The 23993-nt window shown below is 30.7% G+C and overlaps 2 protein-coding genes across 5 annotated transcripts; one reads left to right on the top strand and one right to left on the bottom strand.

Annotated features, from left to right (window-relative positions):
• Positions 1-10202: 10202 nt before the first annotated feature.
• Positions 10203-15250, top strand: LOC124819440 (uncharacterized). Of its 4 annotated transcripts, none has more exons than XM_088113339.1 (4): positions 10203-10365; positions 12215-12310; positions 13757-14133; positions 14965-15250. In XM_088113339.1, exons 3-4 carry the CDS (start codon positions 13805-13807, stop codon positions 14972-14974), a joined length of 339 nt encoding a protein of 112 aa, XP_087969465.1. In that variant the 5' UTR covers positions 10203-10365; positions 12215-12310; positions 13757-13804; the 3' UTR covers positions 14975-15250. The 4 variants fall into 4 exon arrangements, with proteins under 4 accessions (XP_087969465.1, XP_087969463.1, XP_087969464.1 ...); XM_088113337.1 differs by lacking the exon at positions 12215-12310 and adding an exon at positions 13425-13559 and having other exon boundaries at positions 10204-10365; XM_088113338.1 differs by lacking the exon at positions 12215-12310 and adding an exon at positions 13411-13559 and having other exon boundaries at positions 10204-10365.
• Positions 15251-15588: 338 nt separating this feature from the next.
• LOC148199197 (Mitochondrial transcription termination factor family protein) lies at positions 15589-17351 on the bottom strand. The gene is made up of 2 exons (XM_088113335.1): positions 16826-17351; positions 15589-16124 (listed from the first exon to the last, which is right to left on the bottom strand). The coding sequence occupies exons 1-2, from the start codon at positions 17270-17272 to the stop codon at positions 15747-15749; spliced, it is 825 nt and encodes a 274-aa protein (XP_087969461.1). The 5' UTR covers positions 17273-17351; the 3' UTR covers positions 15589-15746.
• Between the last annotated feature and the right edge of the window lie 6642 nt (positions 17352-23993).

Here is a 23993-nt window from a genome sequence, read left to right as displayed (position 1 = left end):
TTAGAATACACGTGCATTGTCCCACAATGTTTTTCAAGCGACTCTCTCTCAATTATCGAATTACCAATGTCCTGTCTTATTTAATCGCCTCAACTTGTGTCCATATATATCTCATATTTTAAGGAATTAAAAAACAAACAAAACCCTTGTTAAAACTTGTACAATATTTAAATGGATTTTTTCTTTTTCGCATGACTTTAAATATAGACTTGTCTGGGTTCTTCATAATGTATTCTATACAAACTTATTTATCAAATTAAGATATTGTCATTATTTTATTACAATATAGTTCATCTTTCTACTTCTGTATAGCTCATCTGTACATAACAAAAAAAATCATCTCACCTTAAACTCTTCACATTAATTAATATTAATTAAACTGAATTTTCATAGAACCGAATATATTAATAAATTTTTCATTGTTTATTCTGTAAACTTCACTTTATGAAATGACTGTTTAATCCTTCCTGAAGACATTCATGTAATCGCAGAATCAGATGCACACTCCTTATATTCTTATCAATCACACTCGATTCAATTATATATAAAAATAACAGATTAAATTTATTTTCCTAGATAATAAAATAAAAAGTTCAATTAAATGTTGAATGATTGAGAATAAATTAATTTAATTCGTATGCGTTCCTATTTATTCCGTGTAAAAATTATTTGAGCAAATTTCTAATGAGGTGCTTTTTTTTTTCTAACAAAATGTAGAAGAAAAAACTGACCAACATTGTTGAATTCTACTCATATTCTCTCTTCTCGGTAAATCTTGTCATTCTGAAAGATTAAATTTTATCAAATGTCAATTGGGTCGGCAACATCTCTCCATCTAAGCTTTCAATTACATGATTGACACAATAGGCAACCACGAATTACCCTTGCAAATTATATTAAAAGAAACTGCTATAATATAATAGATCGCTATAGAATGAGACGTCTTATTTTGTTGAATAAAAAATAAAATTAATCACAAAATAAAGTAGAAAAAAAAAATCCTTCAATCAAAATATTTTTTGTTGAATGGTTTTTGTTATATTTTTAATAAAATATATGAGGTTTATTGTGGATAATTCAATACTAGATGGAACAATATCTCTAATACACTACAAATTTCATTAATTAAGATTTTTAACTTTGATTAATCTTATCAAACATTATAAGATAAGATTCACACTCATTTATACTATGAATTGGTTTTATTTATAATTATGCTCATATTTTCAATCATTAGTATCTGTTTAAGTTAAACTTATCCTAAATGGTTTATCTAATAAGGAATTGTAATTTTTTATATGAGATGTTAGGAGAAAGCTAGGTGGTCAGGAATTACATTTGGAGAAGGAATTAATTTTTGTTTGGGGTGAATGTTACATGTACTCTAAGTTTAGTGTCACTCTCTTGATGGATGATTTTGGAGAAATCATAGACTTTGTGAGTATTCTATTAAATTTTCTCTTGATTTTTTGCCTGCTCATAATTTACTCCAAGCTAATTATGTTTTAGATAATACTATGTTTGATAAATATGGAAGTGTTTTCCCTTTCAAAGGTAGTTTAACTTATCATCAAGAATGCTTCTAGATAAGGTTCTTACTTGCGATAATCTCTTTCAAGAGAATGTTATTTCAGATGTTGATTTTACTCATGTTCATTGTAATATATGTATTTGAAACTTCTCTACACCTTTTATGTCTGATTTTTGTTCATAGGTGTGGTATTGAATATCTGGTTCGTTTTCTAATCTGAGAAAAAAAGGGTGAAGTTATTATAACATATTTCCCTTTTTTTATTGAGTTTATTTTGAACTCGTCATTTAATAAAAAAAGTGTGCTGATTTAACTATATAATAATTAATTTGAGAAGGCTATTTATTAATTTTAATGACAACTCAAGCTTAATAGTATATGAGAATTAATTCGACTTTGTTTAGATAAAAACTTCTTACACAATTATTGGAAAATATAATTAAAAAAAAACACAAGCTTATTGGTCATATGATAAGATGAGCTTATATAGTTTAAATAAGTTTTTTTTTTCGAAAATTTAAACCTAACAATGTTTTAGAAATTAATTTATACGTTCTCATAAAAAAATATCATTTAAATTTTATTCTTTATTTTTTTCTCTCTTAAAAGATTTATGTAAACTAATCCAAATAAAACTTAAATAACTCTAACATGCTCCACAAAAGTTTTATTTTCCAAAACTTATTCTTAGACATGGATGAATCCAAAAACTTATTAATTGAAGAGATTGAAAATGTTTGTGAGGATGACTGCAAAAATTAAATTACTTCAACAATTATATATATATATACATATATATATATATATATATATATATATATATATATATATATATATATATATATATATATATATATATATATATATATATATAATCGATTATAGACAGAATTAGATTTTGTTTGATTGAATTTGCAGAAAGGAAAGTTTTAAAATAAATAATTTTATTTTAAAGCAAAAAAAAAACATTTTCATAAAAGATAAAGAAATTGAAATAAAAATGTTAAAAATATTCATGAATTACAAGTTTTCATATTCATAAAATGGTTTGTTTTTCAGATTTTTCTTACAAATTCTTGTTTCAAATATATTCCACTCAAGTTCTAAACATTTTTTTTTGTCATTTTAAAACAACTAAAATCAGTATTAATACTATTTCCTAAATATGTTGTGTGATGTGACTAATCCAATCAACTAAAATTCTATTGGTAGAAGAAATTAAATATTTTTATAATAAGAATATGTATAATGTTATATATTTGGATTTGAGGTCCCTTATTCAAATTACTCTAAGTATGTCTTGAAAGTTGAATGAGCTTTTTAGTGGTCATTCATACGTTGTTCGCTCTCCTTCTTACCTGTCAAAGTCGTGTGGGTGAGTAATTGTCAAAAGACACTCTGACGCTCAAGTCAGTAATATAATCGATCGGTTATTACAATAGGTGATACATATAATGCGCATAATCCCCTAAAGTCATACCTGAGACTTTTATTTATATTAGTTGTGATGGACTTTTATCTTTTACGGGCCTAATGACGACCCAATAACACCTTAATTTGGAGTGTTACTCCCTCCACCACCACATAGTGCTTCCTGCACCTCCCCATTCTTTTTTTACCCTTCCATATTTAATGTGATGGTTAAAAATTTTAACTTTCTCCAACTTCCAACCACTTCATTAATGATTCCCACCAATATATGAATGCACCCTCACACTTCACCACTTCCAACGGAAATCAAATTCTTCTTCTTTTTCTTTCCCCTGTAACTGTTCTTCTTTAAAAATAAAACAATTCGAAACAAAATCAATTAACTTTAATTAAATTAATAATAATTAATTCATTAAATAAAACAAAATTAATTTTATTATATATACATAATTTACTTAAAATATAATTATAATTAAAATATAATTACTTAACTTTAAAAGTATCTAAAAATTAATTTACAAATTAATAAATTAATAAACTAAAAAGTAAAAAAAATAAAAGAATTTGTTCAGCTTTCCATGCTTTCTTTTATTTTTCCTTTTACAAACACTTCATTTATAAATAAATAATAATATAGAAAATATTAAATTAAAATAATGTACAAAAATTAACAACCGAAATAAATTAAATTAATAACCTAAAAAAACAAGAAAATGAAACTCTAAGGTCTCAACAAAGAGATCCGTTGGACCGTCAACGGAGGAAAACACCCAAAACGTTGAAAGGCTTCAACAGATATGGGACATTCGTTAAGTCTTCAACAGATCTTGAGATTCATCCACGGATATCGAGATTCGTTGAAGGCTCAACGGATGTCCCATATCCGTTGCAACTTTTGGCGTTTCTCTTCTTCTTTGTTTAACACAAAATAGAGGTGCATATAGAATCACTAACTTGGATCAGAGACAACAACAAAGGAAGCACCAAACTCTACAGCACTATGAATCCACCATGAATCAAGCAACAGCAGAAACCCACCACCAATCAAGCACCAGCACGAACCAAGGAGAATAAGAGAGGAAGAGAGAAAGTAAGAGTCTGGGATGGGGGTGGGGGTGTGGTGTGCAACTCAGTGAATAAGAGAGTAAAAATTAAGGTTGGGTAAACGTAAATAAGGATATTTTTGGAATTAAAAAAAATTAGGGAGGTATAGGAAGCAGTGTGTGGTGGTGGAGGGAGTAACGCTCCTTAATTTGCATTAAGAGCTTAATGAGTCATTACCGTTGATAATCTTACCATATTATTAAGTCATATTAGGCACAACCTAGGCCTAGATGGACCCATAAGGACGACCTGGATAAATAGACGGTCTGGGTGGATGCCATGAGAGGACAACCTAGGTGGTCGTCCTGGGTGGACGGCCTGAATAGATGACTTGAGTGGACAACCTAGAAAAACAACCTAGAAGGACTACCTGAGTGTTGCTTAATATACTTTGAAAGAAAACTGAAGGAGACATAATAAGTATAAAAATAATCGTGAGTGGATGTACGTTAAAAATTTCTTACCAAAAAGGTCCAAGGTTATAGGTAGAAAATGGAGAATAATTTAAAATATAAAACGGTGTAAATGTTAGACCTAAACTTTCATAATTACAATAATTAATAAAGAATGAAAAAAAACTATAACAATTTTTCTTATTTATAAATATAAAAATATATAGTAAGTAATACGAGATTCTCTATATAATTCATTCATTAACATCTCAAATTGTGAATTTTCTTATTCGAACTATTCTCTTTTCCAATCCAAACATCATTTTCAAAGATTATAATTCCATCTTCCTAAGACTCTATCATTAAATTTTCGATAAAGATAAAATATAGTCTCGAGAATGCATATGCTAATTATCTTCTTCCCAATTATCTATCCTTTCAAAATCTTATCTTTTTGTGTCATGATATAATATTTGCTTCATAGTTAGTAGTCTATCATTCTTCATATATTTTTTCTATAGTCAATATGTGACACTATGCTATAACCTAAAAAAAAAAAGTGTATGATCACATTTCAGTTTGCATTAAAAAAGTGTATGATCCACATTTCAATTTGCATTAAGAGCATAGTTAAATATGTTTAAATTTAAAAATATATCAAATCTTACCTCAATTTATATCCATACGTATTTAGAAGTGTTTCAAATTGTAGGGTTAAGGTCAATGTCCAAGATCTATACAACAATCTAAAAGATTTCATAGTTGTCCTTCAGTTCTGATTATAATGGTCATTCGTCCAATACTATTCGAAAAACACTTGTAGAAGATGTTGTGATGTTAAAGTCAATTTTAATTTCATAATTATAATATTAAATACATAATAAATACAATCACTTATTTTTTTATTTTAAACCTATATTTATAAATTTCAGAATGAATATATAATTAATAAGTACTAGTCAGTAAAAAACAAATCTAATAAAAAGATTGATAAAATAGACTGCTAGTACAACCATTTTTGGATCATAGAGTATATTAAATTTATTCATTTAAGATAACCATTTTTAAAATAATATTAACAGCAGTTTCTGACAGAATAAAAACATATTTACAATATAAATTCATTAATCTAAACTATACCCAACCCCAACATATACCACATCAGCCCCTCCCTTCAAATAAATTATGGAATTCCTCCTATTTAAATTAAACAATATAGCTTTTATATGTCTAATTCTCCCGCTTATTTTTAAGAAAATAAAGAACATTAAATTAGATTGACCCTTGAGAATAACGAAATACCATTTCTACAATAAAATGTTATAGTAATATTTGCATGGGAAGTAAAATAAATGACATGATGAAAAATAAAATATAAAAAATAATGTTATGGTGAAAAGAATTTTATTATTAGAAAAAAGAATGCGAGAAGGTATGAGAAGAAAATTGAAAATAGTGTTTCCAATGTTTCTTTCTTTTCCATTATTGACTTAATCTAACTTTCTTTGCCCCTTGAAAAGAGTCACTCATGTCACCTTCACCTCTACCATTTTCTTCTGCTTCTTTCTCTTCTAACTTATCTTTTCTTCTTTTTAAGGAATTTCTTTCAACTTTAAAATCCTATATATTCTTTGGATCCCTTTCAAGACCAACTATATATTATAACCGAAACAAAAAAAAAATACAAGACTTCATATAACAGTTAAAGATTATTTCAGTTAATTTAAATGTTAATACGCTAAGTTTAAACGATAAACTATTTCATAATCTTAAATATATTTTTAATGTTCTCAATTAAGTCAACTTGACCTAACTTACGTATCAACACCTCTGATTATGTATGTAAGATAGTTTACATTAATTATTAGAAAAAACATACAAAATTATTAGCATCCTAAGAGCACGTGATCTATTTTATTTTATGTTTCACTAAAACATTCACTATATAAAATAAAATAAAAATTCAACATATCATTGTTATATTTAGCTTATTGACTTAAACATCAATTTTTTATTCTTAGATATATATATATGGTTTTTACATTCAAAATTAACTATTTTTTATACTTTTCAAATTGATAAATAGAACTAGAACTATTAATAAAAGCTTAACCTTTTTAACTTTTAAGAGTATGATTAGAGTACATTTTGATTACGACTTTATACCAGCAGCCATTCACTTAAAACAAACTTAAAAATGAAGTATTTTTTATTTATTAATAAAACTATTAATATGTTTGGAAAAAAAGTAAGTTTTGTTTCTCTCTCTAAGTATTGAGGTGAGAGAAGTTAATGAGAAATCTGAATGGTTTTTGGTGTTAAAAATAGGAAAGAAACAGTGTGTCACTGAAGTTGATGAAGATACGTTTTAAAAAGCGTTATCCATATAGTGGTCCCTCCTACAGCTATGGTCTTCCCATCAACTTCCTCTCTCTATCTCTTTCGATTTCTCTTATGCATCATTTTATTTTTGTTTACTCTAATAATGTCCATTAATTATCCACTCTTTCTATCTCTATATCAAGATATTTTCATTTTTATATATTTTTTCATATATAATTTCTTAGACTGTTCAAATATACAAAAACAATTAATAAAAGCATGTATGCATTACGTGCCAAAATTTGTGGATTATATTCATGCTCAAGAATAGTTATATACTCAAAAGGACAATTGACACTTGAATATCCTATTAAAGTTATAATTGACTTATATATTTACACATTTTTTTCAATTTTACTTTTTAATAAATAATTTTTTAAAAATAAAATAATCATTTTATCACTTTTACCGTTTAAGTGATATTTTTTCAAATTTTGATATTTTATTCAATTTTTTTTAAAAGTTAACTTAAACTAAAATAATGATCTATGATAAAAAAAATTAGCTGCAAAATAAATAAAAAATATTTAAAATAAAATTGTAAAAGTTATTGATATTTATTTTAATAATTATTTTCACATCCAAAATACACGAGAGAATACAACACGATCATTGCTTACCTATTTTTCATGAACCTCCATAGATAAAAGCTTTCAACTCCCAAATAACTTTATACACGTCTTGTTATTAGGTTCCCATACCCATAGATCTTTCACATCAGCCTAAATTTGGTCAACTTGTAATTCTTCAACACCTCCATTAGTTAAGGGATTGATAGTGAAAATAGACTTAAATTATTTATTTAAAGAATTAAAGTTTAAATAATTTTACGAATGACTGATATCATAACTTTTATTCTTCAAATTTCACACGTTGAAATCTATATTAGATGTACCAAGCATTTTTTGTGAAGTAGGTATGTGGGAGGTTGAGTTATGCTTTGTTCATACGCATAGACAATGGGAGGTTAGGATTCGACAGCAGTAAAGAATTAAGATAGTGGAAACATCCACAGTTTATGGGTTTGGTGGATAAAATTAAAATAATTATGAAAGGTGCTATATGCTTATGTGTTATTTCGGTTAATTCAATTATTTTAGTTTTAAAAAAATATTTATTAAAAAGTATATATGTACAGATTACTTAATGATTCTGGATATTCCAGTCCAATGCCATGGACTGAAGACCTTCTTTAGTTATTATTTTTAATTATACTGATAATATTAACAAACTAATCCTCTAATAACATTCTTGATACTGATAATATTTATTTAATAGGAGCAAATGTGCCTGAGAATTCGATCCTTGTTAAGTTATACTTATTATACCTTTTATCTATAGCAATTAATACTCCCATGCAAAACTTTATATGAGAAAAGTGCTTGATAAATTGTAATTTTATCCAAAAAAATATGATCAAATCCCCAATTTGGCATATTAAATAATAAAACAATAAACCTTAAAATTGCTTAAAATGTATTCGACAAATTTTATAAAAATCAAGTTTATAAATTAGTTCGCGTAAATAAATTAAACTTAAACAGATTTAGGCAGTGAACCATGTTGAAATCATTTACGCCATAATTAGATGCAATCACTGAGGGTTTTTTCGTACGGATAAATAACATTGATCCGTTGGCAAAATGTGACCTACCAGAATACTCAATCATGGTCATGGACCTCATTTCTCTCTAGAACAAATTATTTTCTTAAATATTTTCTTTTTCCTTTTTAACACTCTGATTTGAAAAAGTTTGGTTTTATTTTATCACGGTAAAATACTCTTATTTTTTTATATAAATTTTAATTAATTTGATCGTGATATGGAAAAGAAATGGGTAAAATAAAACAAAAGTATCAATATTTTATTGAAGGCAAAAAAAAAAGGAGAAAATGAAGTTGTTTTTATAATATTAAATTTAAAATTTATACTAATAATTTTTTTTGATTGATTAAATTGCAGGGGTTTACAGTGTAAGTGTGAAGTGAGCGGTGTGGGAGTTGAAGAGAGAAAAAAAAAAAAAAAAGGAGAAAACGGGAATGGGAAGAATAAAGCAAAGCGAGAGGGTCAGAAAAAGTCATGATTTCAAAATATAAAGTTCAAAAGTGTAATAAATAATAGTCGAAAAGGAGGGTTAGGAATAGAGAAGTTTTGAAGCAGTGGTATGATGGAATGGTATATGTGTGCTGAATTCCATGCAGCAATCATGGCTCTTGGATCGTTTTCAAAGTCTTCCAAGATCTAATCATGATGGAGTGAAGCATCACATATAACGTGGGTCCCATTGTCTCCAACACCTTTTCTACCTTCATTTTCTCATCTTCACTTTCCTTTTGTTAGGTTTACAATGCCTATTCGAATCTTCTTTCAACTGCTCTAAACCTTTCCATCTTTACCAAACTTTCCCAACCACAATATTTCGTCATCAAAAAATAAATCACTTCTCATTTATCTTTGCTAAAAAAAATCATCTTCAGGGTCTTTTCAGAAAAATTAATAATATTCTATGTCTCTGTCTCAAGGATTGGAATGAAAATATATATTTTTGTGGCTATATTCTTTATCTTTAAGCTGGGCTTTTCATCAAACTGGGCCTCTTTGTTTCCTTTTGGACTTCTTACGGTCCTTCTTAGATGGGCTGCTGCTTGCACCCTTGCTTTTTGTGCATTTTCAGCATTCTTTTATAAAAATAATTAATTCATTAATTTTCAGAATTGTATTTTTTTTTAAGGGTTAAATATGTTTTTAGTCCCTAAACTATTGACCGTTTCTGGTTTTCGTCCCTCTTCCAAACTAAGGTACAATTTGGTCCTCAATCTTTAAAAAACGTTCGTTTTAGTCGAAAAAACGAACGTTTTGAGGACTAAAACAAGGACTAAAAACAAAATTTTGAGGACTAAAACGAACGTTTTTCTAAAGAATGAGGACTAAATTGTACCTTAGTTTGGAAGAGGGACGAAAACCAGAAACGGCCAATAGTTTAGGGACTAAAAACATATTTAATTCTTTTTTGAAGGAAAAGTTGACCTGATAAAATTATTTTAGCCTTAATAAAATCATAAACTTAGAAGATTGTTTGGTTTCAAAAACATTAAAAAACATTTCTTAAAAGAATATACCGTTTTTTACTCCTGCACTTGATTTATGAATTTATTTAACACTAAAAAAATATTATATTTAATAGAGGTTATTTACCAGTAATAGATTTAAGGGAGGTTTGTTAAGTTGGGTTAAATTTCAAAGGTTTACTTGTAAACTCCAGAAAAATGCTTTTAGTTTTGTTTTAAACCTCAGTAAATAAATATAATTAAATATTTTTTATAAACAAATAATTTTAATAAATTTTTGTTTTATTTTTTTCCCTCTTTCTCTTCGTTCTTTGTTCTAAACCCTACGCTCCACATCAACGCTCACCGCGCATTACCGCCTCAACCCCGCGCCACCTCACCTCCGCACCGCCGCATCGCTGCACTTGGAGCTCGGATTAGAAGGAGATCAGATCTTTGCTTTGCTTCCAGAAAAAGGTTAGGTTTCTTCTCCATTTCGTTTGGATTCCCTTTTTGCATTGGGTATTGTGTTATAGATTTCTAGTGGTTGGGAATTTGCAATTGATTGTTTTGGGTAGATGGTGAAGAAGAATTCCTTTGTTGTTTAAAATAGTTGTGGCAGTGTAGAAAAACATAACAGAGAAGAGTGAGTGAGTGGTGACTTGTGAGAAAAAAAGAGGAGTTCAATTCAACAGAGAGAGAATAAAATCCATTCCACTCGACCTGAAGGTGGTTTGGTTTGTCAGTAAACGGTGTCTTTCTTTGTTGTGGTTTCAAACTCTAATCTTTTGTCTTGTACTAATCCCTTTTATAACGATAGATTAATTGTGTTTGTGCCATAAAAAAAAACATTATTAGTTCTGTTCAGTATCATTTTTAATGAAAAACATTTACTATTATTAATTATTTATTGGATACGATAAGATCATCATCAAGACCCAACTAGTAATGGTAATTGGGATTCTGTGTGGGTTTTAGCATAACTGAGGTTTCAGAAGTGTGAGAGTGTATTTACAATAGTAGTGGGTTACAGAAGAAATTGGCTACTGGCCTGAACTATCTATGAGAGGGAAGGTTCTAAATATATAAATATTCATTGAATGATCGCAATACTATAAATATTTCAGATGAAATATACACACTTACTCTGTTTTTGTAATTGAAGCTCGTTTGAAAATCTAGTCTGTCAAATATCAGTTTATCATTATGAGTTATGTATTCATATTTACTGATATTTTCTCTGGGACAGTCATTTGGTTAGATGCCTTCAACATAAGGACCCATCAAGTTAATAAATAAGATGGATTCAAAATAATGATATAGATGCCAGCCTTTCTTTTAGATGTTGGTTTCTTAACTATTTTCCTTATTCTTAAGGCCATCAAGATTTCAATTGCTTTATTTCTTCCTCAGTGCCACTTTTTCTTCTATGCCTTGAAGATATCATAATTTATAGATGAGATGCATTCGATCCCAATTTGTTGAGGCCAAAAGTTACTGAGCGCAAAGAACATGAAAAGACTTTCATAGAAGTAACTCACTGTACTGATTGAATGAAAAAAGATACCAGTGAGTTTGATACATGCTCTATTTATAGAGCTCATTGAATTAGTAATTAACAACACCAAGTTAACCAACTAATCTCAACAGCCACAATTAACCAAAAACTTGTAACAAAAGAAAATCAGGTGAGTAATTTATTTACCTGATCCACTAATTTACTACCTCAGGTGTAAAAACACCTGCTCCTGACCATAACCTTGTTTGGTTCTAGTTTTCTAGATGTATGTTGATTTCTTTTTGTTTCTTTGCTCTCTTGTTGTGCCATTATCTGTCATATAATTTAAAATTTGGGCTTCCAAACTACCCATTGAGATGATTCATGCTAACTTCGTTTGAACGCAAAGGTTTCACAACTTCTGCTCACAAGAGTTTACTTGGCGGCTAATGCAAACACTTGAAACTAGGAAACTACACAAAAGTGCTTTGCTATTTTTTGCCCCAGAGACCCCAAGATGGTCAATCTATGATGAGCCAGTTAGAAGGAAACATTCTTTATATTTTCTGACATGTTTACATATGATATGACATTATTTTGACACACATAAGATAACGAAATAACGTCATAATATCATGTGTTGAAATTTTTAGTGGTGGGGGTATAGATTTTCACCGATTGTTAATGGATTACAACAAGCTCAAACATAACAAAAATAGCAAAAGAAACATAGAAAGTAGAGACCCAAAAAGGAGAGAGAAATGTGGCGCAAGAACACAATTTTCTTGGCACTTATTGCTGCTTTGATCACAAATGAAGTCATGGCAGGACGGCATGTAGTTGGTGGAAGCCAAGGTTGGGATGCATCCACAGACTTTAAGTCTTGGGTTTCAGGCCAGACATTTAATGTTGGCGATCAACTTGGTATGTTTCTTACACATTTCTTAAATGATGAATTGGAAAATTTCCCCCGACAATCAGGGACCATGCCCCTTCAGTATTGTTTTGAATTGAATATTAACAGTTTCTTAAACTTAAAATTTCCTCATTAAATTTAACATTTCTTAAATTCATAATTTTTGTGTAGCCTCCATTATTATTTAGCCTCTCTAAATTCCGTAAGGAAGTTGAACCCATTAGTTGTTAATGGTCTCTGAATTTTAGAATTTTCTAAGTAATATTAATGAATAAAGAAATGAGGAAATTTGGAATAATGAATTGTGTAGGCGACAATGTAGGGCCATTGTTGATCACTTGGCAGACAACATCACTGACCCTTTTCCTCTTTCCTTCATTTCCTTAACCTTGTTAGTCACAAACAAAGTACTGTTCTACAAATTTGTTTTAGTTACAATGGTATCACAATTCAGTCCATTTTTAAGCGCAAGATACCACCTCCAACATGATACCAACTCCTTATCTGCTCTAGCTATTATATATTCATCTTTTCCAACCATGTTAAATAAATTTTGATTATGCACACACTATATGACATCGTCCCTATTTTCTGGTAACAAAGTTTTGGTTTGCCAAATGGCCCGCATCTAACCTAGGTAATACCTATATGTGATTAAAGTATAAACGATGGCTATTCATCTTTAGGATTTTGACGTGTCATACAATTGCAAAGTAAAAGAGTCTAGGAATATGTACGTGATTGGTCGCGGTCATATGACATGTCTATGGTTCAAGGTTACACTTTTGCAGACTTGAAAGCCTTGTGATGATGAAATGAAATTTTAGTTATAATATATAATTTATATACAGAAATATTAATTCATCATATATTAATTAGCATCCATTAAAATTAAATTAAAAAATTCCTTAGGATCTGTTCCAAACATTAATAACTAACATGAAAGGATTTTGCTTTTCTTTTACCCCTATTTGATTCTCACCCTCTCCCTGTGCTTTTCCTTTGTCTCCCGCTTCTACAAATTTCTTTTACTTTTTTTACCTTTTCAATTTTCACTTTTGGACCCTTCCTTCCTTCTTTTGAAAATTAGGGTTTTATTTTCAATTAGATCTTCTTTGTTAGGGGGTCGTAGAGAGAGAGAGAGAAGAAGTAGAGTCCGAACAAAGTCTCGTAGCTGAGAGATTAGGATCGGAATTCTGCTACCGTTCTTTATCATTTTGCCGTCCTCTGTCCTCGCTCACCTTCAACCTTAAATTTGTAAGTTACCTTTTCCCTCTTTTGTTTTGTTTACCTTAACCCCTAACCCCAAGATATTCAAGAGTTCCAAAAAATTTATAAAAAGTAAAATTTACAATTGATCTCTTTTTTTTTATGCATGATGCTGTGCCAACAACAATACAACTAGTTTTTTTTTTCTCTAATTGAAATAATTTTTTCTCCTTGCTTTTTACTAGTGCTTGTCAAAGGAAGAGAAGGAGTAACCACATTTATATCTCCAAGATATGAACTCTGTGGCAAGGCGCTTATCAAGCTTATTCGGAACTTCAGGTTTCACAACTGAACCCTTCAAAATTGGGCATCATCAAATGCAGCAGCTTCAACAATGCAGAGGCATACGAGTTAGGGTCCTAAATGGGAACTTGGAAATGGCATTGGGATTGATGCAGCGTAAGATGCAAGGAAGTGGGATCGAGAGGATGATAAAGCAGGAGCAAAGGTTCCATATCAAAAACTCTGAGAAGCGCGTTTTAGCCCAAAAGAACTTGGAGCGAAGGCTTCGATCTGAGGATTATGCTAGGAAACTTAAAGCCATTTTGCTCAAGAAAGTCAGGTATTTAGCGCTTATATAAAAGACTAAAATTTTCTCCTTTATTAGAGTATTACTAAAATCTGCACCTTAACTTTACATCACATTGTTTTCAAGTAATATTTTAAATACATGATGTTTAGGTAAATTGCAATGAATTTCCCTCAACGACATGAACTCCAAAATGTAAGACACTAGCACAAACCACACATAACCTTCGCTGAAAAGGATTATAAAGGGCCACTATTTACAAATAATGACTTTATGTCATTGTAAAATAATAAAAAATAAGATGGATTTTACCCTGTTACGTGGACTTGCCTACTCTGTAAACGTAGTGATATATATAGTTTTGCATAAGAGATCAATTGGCCTGCAATCTTTAAACTTGAAGATATTAATTTGGGATCGGTTGTTTTGTTCTCTTGTTAGTTTGAAGTTTGGACGTAATGGTATCCTACATGAAAAATCTTGAATATGTCCATCTTCCTAACCAGATGCAACTTCTAGTCTCTTGGACGGATTAATTTGTTATCAAATGTAAAAAGCATTTATTGGTTGTCTGTATCCACTCATGCTAGTGATTTTGTTTCTGTCATGATTTCAAGTTGGCGTCATTGACTTTGGAACTGAAAATGTTATTGTGTGGCATACAATAATATAGGTGGCCACGTGAGAACTTTATTTTGAGCAAAGGCATATTATATTGTATCAGACTAACATCTGGATTTTATTCCACTTTATTCCCTTTGCTTAAATGCTTACCACTTTGGTCTTTGTGATGTTCACATTTTACATGATTGTGTTGCTTTCTATTTATTCTGACATTTTGCTTATTCTGTTGGAATATCACAGGGGTCTATGAGGAGTTTGCATTTCGCACAAAAAATGAAGTTGCGGTTATTTTATAATTTCCAATTGCCCGGATCGGCTCGTGTAGTGTATTTTGTAGCTATTATTTTGGGTAGCATGGGATAGTCACTCTGAAGTTTTAGAGTTCTAAAGTTTTAAGAATGGACATGAATTGGGATATTGAAACCTTGATAAGGTTACTTTTGTCCAAATAATTTTTAAAACACCAGATTCCCAAAAACATGAAGAAGAGAGGCACTTTAAATTAAATAAATTAGCTCTTCTAAGATTTTTTAAAAACTTCAAATTCATGTATGAATTATATAAACACTTAATTTGGTAGATAAGCTCAAAGAAAATCTCATTAGGTTGTTTATGGTAAAGTTTATCAATTATCACTTTATTAACTAATTGATAGTTGTTGAACTCAATTTATTAATAAAGTTTTGCTGCTGATGAATTGGATTAGTTAATAATTGTACCAATCTCAAGTTTATCCATTCACCGAGAGTCAATTAGTATATATCTAAAATATTGTTGGTTTTGAAATTTTCTTTATCATGGTTTTTGTTTTTAAAAGATTCTTTTGTCCAACATGGTTTTGTTCTTAAAATAACTTTAAAAAGATAAAGAAAAAGTATACTTGTAATGAGTATAGTAAAATATGTCATAATACAGTCTGGTCCTAAGGTTGTTAGTTACTAAGATAGTATAAGATTTTAGAAGATTGAAGAACATTAAAAAAGACGTGGTGGATGATTTATGTATGAGGAAATAGAAGAGTATCACTTCCAATTCTTGTAAAACTTTTCATCACCCCACATCAACATTCTGTTCAAGGGAATGCTAACACCCCTCTCCTTCAAATGCAAGTGCCTTGGCACAATTCTCTCCTTCAAACTGAACCCAAAGTACTGAGGAAACTTCTTCAACTCCTCCAAATCCCTCTCCATTTCCTTCACAAGATACACATACTTTGGCCATAGATTGTTCCCTACGTCATACCCAAAAATGGCCGGCACCCTGGCACATGCTTTCAGTGCCTCCTCGTACTCAAACCCTAATTCCTGCAAGAACTCAACCTTCGCGTGCAGCTTATCCACCCGCGTGTTCAGTAAGTGCGCGTTCCGCGTAGTGGGCTTGTTCAGCCCCTGGATGCCAATCTAAACAACACTAATCAAACTATCAGTTTTCCTTTTTTCCTCGAAAAATAAGCAAACTACATATCATTATAGTTCATTTACAGTGAGTTTTTTAAAATGATTTCATTTATCTTTATCAAAAGAACAAAAAATGCTAATTCAAAAGAAGAAAATGATAAATAAATAATTTAAAACATATTCATTAAAACATGCAAATATGACTTTATCGTTTTTTAGTTCTTCCATAAATTATTAGTTTTAGTTTAGTCTCAACTTTTACAGCATTTGCATTACTTTTTTTTATATTTATTAAATACCTAAACTTCTATATATATATATATATATATATATATATATATATATATATATATATATATATATATTACAACTTTAGATTAAAAAATAAAAATATTAAAGTTGTATTTTTTTTATAATAGTTACTTTAGAGTTTCTAACTGAGTAATACATTAAAACTGAAGTCCTAACATAATGACATCCAATCATACTTTCAATATTTATAATAATTACTTTTAAAAGATATACAAATAAGATAATGGTTAATCATTAACCGTATAAAAATACACCACAATAAATTCAAAGCACTCTATAATTCTTTAAACATTGAATTATTTATATTATTGAATTAAAAAATCCCGTATTTTTATGCAAGAAAAATATATAATTTAAAATAAAATAAGAAAATGAAATCCATGAGTGCGGACCTGGCGGAGAAATTGGAGCGTGGGTCGGAGGCAGAGGTCGACGTGGGAGAAGAGCAGCTTGGGGCATCGGAGGATGAGATAGCGAGACTCCGACGCGGTGGCCGGAAGTTCGTCGGCCAGGAATGAGAACACGGCGGCGACGTCGGAGGGGACGACAGCGGTGGAGAAGAGCTGAGGGGTGAGGTAGTTGAGGCGGGGGATGTCGGCGTCGGAGAAGGAACGTGACTTGAGGAACGTGAGAGTGCGGAGGATGTGGTCGACATCGTTGGGGAGAGGGAGGTCCTCCGGTTTGGTTTTGGGGTCGATTATGGTCAACGTTCGAAGGTATCGGAGGTTTTCGCGGTACCTGGTTTGGAACTTTATGTAACCGCCGGTGTTGGGAGCGCTGGTTGATTTGTGTGAGTAAGAAGATACTATTGGGAGATGAAGAGAGTAACAGAGGAGCATTTCCGTTTGGGGTTTGCAGCAAACCAAAGAAGATACTATTCAATTTCACGTTTTCTTTTTTCCTTTTCTTTTTGAACTCACTCTAGAGAGTAATATCTTTGAAAACATTCATCCATCAAACGGTCTACAATAAAACACATCTCCTTCCACTTATCATCATATAAAAGTAAATAGATTTATAATATGATAATTTATTATAACTCGAATTATAATAAATTTATTATAATTCATTAATAAGACATTTAGTTCATATGGATCCAACTTCGTATTAATCTTAATTTATCAAAATCAAAATGACTGGAAGGGAGACAAAACTTCATTGAAAATCATTGCTAGAGATCTTTTAAATATATTTATAAAATATATTTATAAGCCATTTCGACAAGTGACATGAGGTTAGAATTTATAAAATATGACAATTCCATTTGAAAGAACAAATTAAACAAATTATCCCAGAAAAAAATCATAGCAAAATGCTGCATCTACTGTTCCTTGAAAACTTCTTTCAACACAACTAAACAACATTCAACGTCTTGACCCAGATTAAAGAATTAACCCAGCAATTCTTACTTATCATAAAAACAAATACTTTCTATGTTGGAGTTTGGAAATGCACATGTATGCTACCAAAATATATGTTATAAAACATGCGTTTTATATATATTGCAAAATTCTTGTTCTCTTGTGGTTTATGTTCGAGTTCGTGTTTGTTGAATTTGTATTGGTCAAGTTTGTATTGCCAAGCTATATTAGTTGAGTTCGTGTTGGTCAAGTTTATGTAATTGCATTTATGATGGTCAGGTTGATGTTAGTCGAACTCATATTGGTGAAATTTTTTGTATAGACTGAGCTTTGTTGGTCGAGTTTAGATTGACCAAGCTTGTGTTGGTTGGTCCTATTTATTAGTCATTGTAACAAGTTTGGTCGATCTCTTTTTCTGCAAGACTCAAAAAGTTGCATCTGTAGGAAAGGTGAGAGTCGTTACTCGACTTGTGCTGCAAAGGTGCAGGATATCTTTCACACATTGTCCTTAGTCGGTCTCTGAACATCTATAAATAAGGATGTTGTGCTTTTTCTAAGAGCACGAAACACACTTTCGAACTCTCCCTCTCATAATCAGACCTTCCTCAAGCTCTGCCTCTTATTTCTCTTTGTTCTCTCTTCTTTGATTTATTTTTCCTATATTATGCCGAGTATTTACTCTTTTCAGAGTTCTTTGCTAGTTATGATATCCTCAAATATTTTTAGAAAGTTCCTGTTATATCTTAGGAGACTTATGCAACATATCATGAATAAGTCCTTAAGGACAATGGATCTACACGTCTTAGAAAATTTTTGTTCGTGATTTTGTCAGCATTTTACAACAATCTTAAGAACTTATGACTGACATCAACAACCTAATTCCAGAGAATCAAAACATTGTTTTCAAAACTCATATGGTCTTTGAGAAATCGTTTCACGATGTGTCAAAAATTGAGGTCTTCTTTAGGTAGAACTTTTAGCGCTGGCAAGAAGATGTGTCTAACCTTTTACACATATATGGACTTGCTACTGCTCTCTCATCTCCAAAACTCAACTCCAATATACCCTCAAATTCAAAACAAGTTGAAGATTCATGCGAATAGACTATGTCAACATACTTTACTCAGTGAACTTTCTAATGACTTGTTTGATGTGTACTATTCTTCTAAGGAAGCGAAAAACATTTGGGATTCGTTGATTCTCAAATATATTGTTGAAGATGTTGTCAGACAAAGATTTGTCATAAGAAACTACTACTACTGAGAGATGATTGAAGATAAGGACATAAATTCAAATCAACGAGTATCAAAAGTTGCTTGAAGAGATCAAAGCAGAGAACATACTTCTACACGATGAGTTTGTTTCAGAGCTTGTCATCGAGAAATTGTCGCATTCCTAGACTGACTACAAACAACAACTGAAACACAAATACAAGAAAATGTTGTTTCCAATTGTCATTACCCACATTACTATTGAAGATACCAATAGAAAAGAGTGTGCTACTACAAGGGCCAAAACTTTGTCTACAAAAGCAAATATGGTATAAGTCAAATATGCTTTCAAAAGGTATGAACACAAACCTAATCACAAAAGGAAAATAATTTTTGAATTTTTCTTTCAATGGATCTAACCCCACCTTTAAAAAGAAGGAAAGTTTCTTTGTATGTGGATAGTCGGACCATCATGCACCATAGTGCAGGCGTAGAGCGAGAAACGACAATTCTCCTATGACAAATATAGTCGAAGGAGAATATACTATTGTTGCGATCGTTTCATAAGTAAATATGATTACCAATGTTAGCAAACAGGTGGTAGACTCTGATGCTACCAGACATATTTCTGCAAACAAAAGTGTTTTTACCTCCTACACTAGTGTAAGAGATGGAGAAAAACATGTTTACCTCGGTGGTTTTAGGGCACGTTTGGGAACAATGTGGCCTTTAGTGATGTGTTGCATGTGCCCTCTATCAAAGTTAATTAATCTTTATAGCACTATTGAAAAAAGTGAAGGTGAAAGTGTCATATCTCACAAGATTGTTATGACAAAAAATCATGCTTTGTGGGAAAAAGATATTATGATAAAAGTCTCTTTATATTCAATATTTTTGAAATTATTAACGAATTAAGTTTTTCTACTTACATTGTTTACTTGTATGATAAGTGGCATGCTAGACTAGAACATATAAATTCCTCGTATATTTTGAAATTACAATGATTAAGATTAATTAATATGTATGATAAATAAAGTAGTAAATGTATATATGTGTGGAATCTAAAATAACAAAGAAAACTTGTTATCCTGTAGATAGTCAAACTGAATTGTTAAAACTAATTCATATTGATGTAGCTGATTTAAAATAAATCATGTTTAGAGATAGTAAAAATTATTTTATAACCTTTATATATGATAATTTTATATACATTAAAGTGTACTTAATGAAACATAAGAATGAAGCCTTTGATGTGTTTTTAACTTATAAAGTAGAAGTAGAAAATAAATTGAATAAGAAAATTAAGAGGATTATATGAGATACAAGTGGTGAATATGTATTGTTTAATGACTATTGTGTTAGAGAAGGTATTATCCATGAGGTAACCCCATGATATTCACCTGAGTCTAATGGAGTTGTTGATAGAAAGAATAAAACTCTTAAGAAAACTGGTAAAACTGGATACTTCATGTCTTTTACTAAGTAGGATACTTCATATGAAAACTGGTAAAACTCCCTATGAGTTGTCGAGAGGTTATCAACCTAATCTTAAATATTTAAGAGTGTGGGGGCGCCTAACTAAGGTTATGTTACTCAATCTTAAGAAACGGAAAATAGGTTCCAAAACTTTTGATTGTATGTTCTTAGGTTATGTTGAACATAATGTTGTATATAGGTTTCTTATTCTTAAAAGTGATGTGATTGAGTAGAGACGAAAAATGTTGAGTTTTTTAACATGTTTTTCCCTTAAAGATTAGTGAGACATCTAAACCTATTAATAATAATAGTGATGCCTTGTGTGAGAATTTGAGAAGAAGTAAAAGAAAAAGGAAGGAAACTTATTTTGGTAATGATTTTTATACTTATCTTGTTGATAATGATCCAACTAACTTTGTAGAGGCTACTAGTGTTCTTGATGCAAAACTGTGGGATAAGGTCATTAGGACTGAAATTAAATCAATTCATAAAAATAGTACTTGGATCTTAGTAGATTTTCATAAAGGAACAAAACTCATTGGTTGTAAGTGGATCGTTAAGAAAAAATTATCACCTTGATGGATTTATAAAGAAGTATAAGGCAAGATTAGTAGAAAAAGACTTCACTCAAAAATCCAACATAGATTACTTAGATACTTTTGCCCTAGTGACTAAGGTTTCCTTTATTAGAGTATTGTTAGCTCTAGAAGTTATCCATAAGCTAGTGATACACCAAATGGATGTTAAAAGTGCCTTTTTGAATAGTGATTTGGAGGAGGAAATCTATGACTCAACCTGAAGGGTGTGTTGTACTTGGTCAAGAAAATAAAGTATGCAAACTTTTAAAATCTTTATATGGGTTGAAACAAACACCAAGACAATGACATGAAAAACTTGACTATGTATTGCTTTGTGATGAATTTTCACCTAATGATGTTGATAAATGTGTGTACTCTAAATATGAAAATGATGATTGTGTCATTATATGTTTGTATGTGGAAGATATGTTAATCTTTGGAACTTACAATGAGATTGTCGCTAGAACTAAATTGTTTCTAGGATCAAATTTTGAAATAAAAGAGATTGGTCAAGCCAATGTAATTTTAGGTGTTAGAATCAAAAGGAAGAGAGATAATATATTGTTATCCCAAGAACAATACATTGAGAAAGTTCTTAAGAAGTTTGGGTATTATGACTTCAAACCAGTGAGTACTCTTTATGATATTAATTCTAAATAAATGAAAAATAAAGGAGAATTTATCTCTCAACCTTAGTATGCCCAGATAATTGAGAGCTTATTACATTTGATGAACTTTTTGAGACTTTATATTTTTTATGCAGTAGGTAGATTAAGTAGGTACACTTAATGTCCAAATTAAGAACATTGGGATGCACTTGTACTAGAGGGATACAGTGATGCTAACTAGATCTTTGATACAGACGAGACAAAGTCCATTGGTTATGTATTCACACTTGGGGGTGGTACGATTACATAGAGATTAGACAAACAAATCATTATTGCAAAATCAATTATGGAATTTGAGTTTGCTGCTCTCGAAATGGCTTGTAGTGAGACTTAGTAGTTGAAAAACTTCTTAGCAAACATTACACTAGGAACGAAACCAACCTCATTGATGTTAATGCATTGTGATTGTCAATCGACAATAATTATAATAGAAATATTAGACATATACAATTGAGACACAATTTGGTGAAGCAATTACTAAAGAGGAACTATTTCCATTGATTATGTGAAGTTAGAACGAACTCTAATAGTTCCTCTAACAAAACCCTTAGGAAGAAATATGATTTTAGAAACATCGAGGAGAATAAGAAGACTCAAGCCACTTGCAAACAAACAAGTGATGGTAACCAAACCTTTGTGATTGAACATTATATGAATAAGGTTCGTATGGGTTAAAACAAGTCACTTGTTAGTTCTAATAGCACGAAATTGATTTTTAATCAATTATGTTCATTCTTATGGTGTGTGTGAAAGTGATAGAAACTGTATTATTGAGAGATTAAACTTTGTAATTAAAATTCCATGTGTTGTAAGAATTTTAGTTTAAACATGTTTTTAATGATTTTCATATCTCTTAAGGGTGATATATGATTTACAGCATACACTTGATGAAATCAAAGATACGAGTGTCGAGTAAGGCCGCTTGTATGAGATATTGGCATGATTTCTAGAACATTCATGAATATCTGGCATGTGCATGGTCTAATAAGCGCAACACAGTGATAACATTAAGGATTATGGGGATGTATTGTGATTGATAAACCGCTAACTCATAAAGTGTTTTTGGTTCATATAGTTTGTTATATCAACTACACTGTATGCTATGTTTCTCAATCTAGAGTTAGTTTATATAGTTTGCTATACCAGTTCTAATGCATTACATCTTATAAGACCCATGATTTTATTCTTTCAAGCCTTCTTTCTTACCTTTTGCAAGATGTGGGGAATTTTTATAAAACATGTATTTTATATATATTGCAAAATTCTTGTTGCCTCTTTTGTGTGGTCGAGCTCATGTTGGTCGAGCTCATGTTGACTGAGCTCATACTAGTCGAGCTCATGTTGGTTGAGCTCATGTTGGACGACCTTATGTGGTCGAGCTTGTGTTGGCCGAGCTTGGGTTGGTCGAGCTTGTGTTGGCCAGTGTTGTTTGTTGTCCGTTGCAGCAAACTTGTTGGTTGATCCCTTCTCCCACAAGACTCAAAAAGCTACATTTGCAAGAAACGTGAGAGTTATTGCTCACTCAGCTTGTTCCACAACGTGTGAGATATTTTCCATCATGGTCTTTAGCCGGTCTCTGAACCTTTATATATAGGGGTATTATGCTTCCTCCAATAGCACGAAACACACTTTTGAACTCTCTCTCTCTCTCACATATAAGACCTTCCTCATGCTCTCCCTCTTACTTCTCTTTGTTTTCTCTTCTGTGATTTATAATTCTTATATTATCTTGGTATTTTACTGTTTTTAAAGTTCTTGTTGTATCCTGATAAACTTGCACAATACGACACGAGTAAGTTTTTAAGGACAATAGATCTACACGCTTCAAGACATTTTTGTTCATTTTTTGTCAACATTTTGCAACAAATAAAACAGCTACAAAATACATATAACGTCAATCGATCCGGATAATTGAAAAGAATGTGTCAAGTGCAGTGATCGCATGCAAATTATAAAATAATTGCAACTTATGGACATTTTTTGTGCGGAATGCAACATCCTCGTAGACCCGTGTGATATTGCAACATAATAAGCAAAATATCAGAACAAATAGAAAGCAACACAATCCTGTAAAATGGTGAACATTCACAAGACCAAAGGGGTAAGCATTTAAGCAAAAGGAATGAAGTGGAATACAATCCACAGGTTAGCATGATATAATATTATAATATGCCTTTGATCAAAATGAAGTCCTCATGTGGCCACCGATATTATTTTATGCCACATAATAACAGTCAATGACACCAACTTAAAATCACGGCAGAAA

The sequence above is a fragment of the Vigna umbellata genome, chromosome 4 (assembly GCF_029865625.1).
Source record: "Vigna umbellata cultivar VRB3 chromosome 4, Vumbellata_1.0, whole genome shotgun sequence".
Lineage (NCBI taxonomy): Eukaryota > Viridiplantae > Streptophyta > Magnoliopsida > Fabales > Fabaceae > Vigna > Vigna umbellata.
The sequence above is the reverse complement of the archived record's forward strand: the minus strand, read 5'-3'. Positions and strand labels throughout refer to the sequence as shown.

Coding starts and splice junctions, on each gene's coding strand:
- LOC124819440 (XM_088113339.1), top strand. CDS start 13,805: ATGAACTCTGTGGCAAGGCGCTTATCAAGCTTATTCGGAACTTCAGGT.
- LOC148199197 (XM_088113335.1), bottom strand. CDS start 17,272: ATGCTCCTCTGTTACTCTCTTCATCTCCCAATAGTATCTTCTTACTCA. Junction 16,125..16,825: donor CGCTCCAATTTCTCCGCCAG/GTCCGCACTCAT, acceptor AGTGTTGTTTAG/ATTGGCATCCAGGGGCTGAA.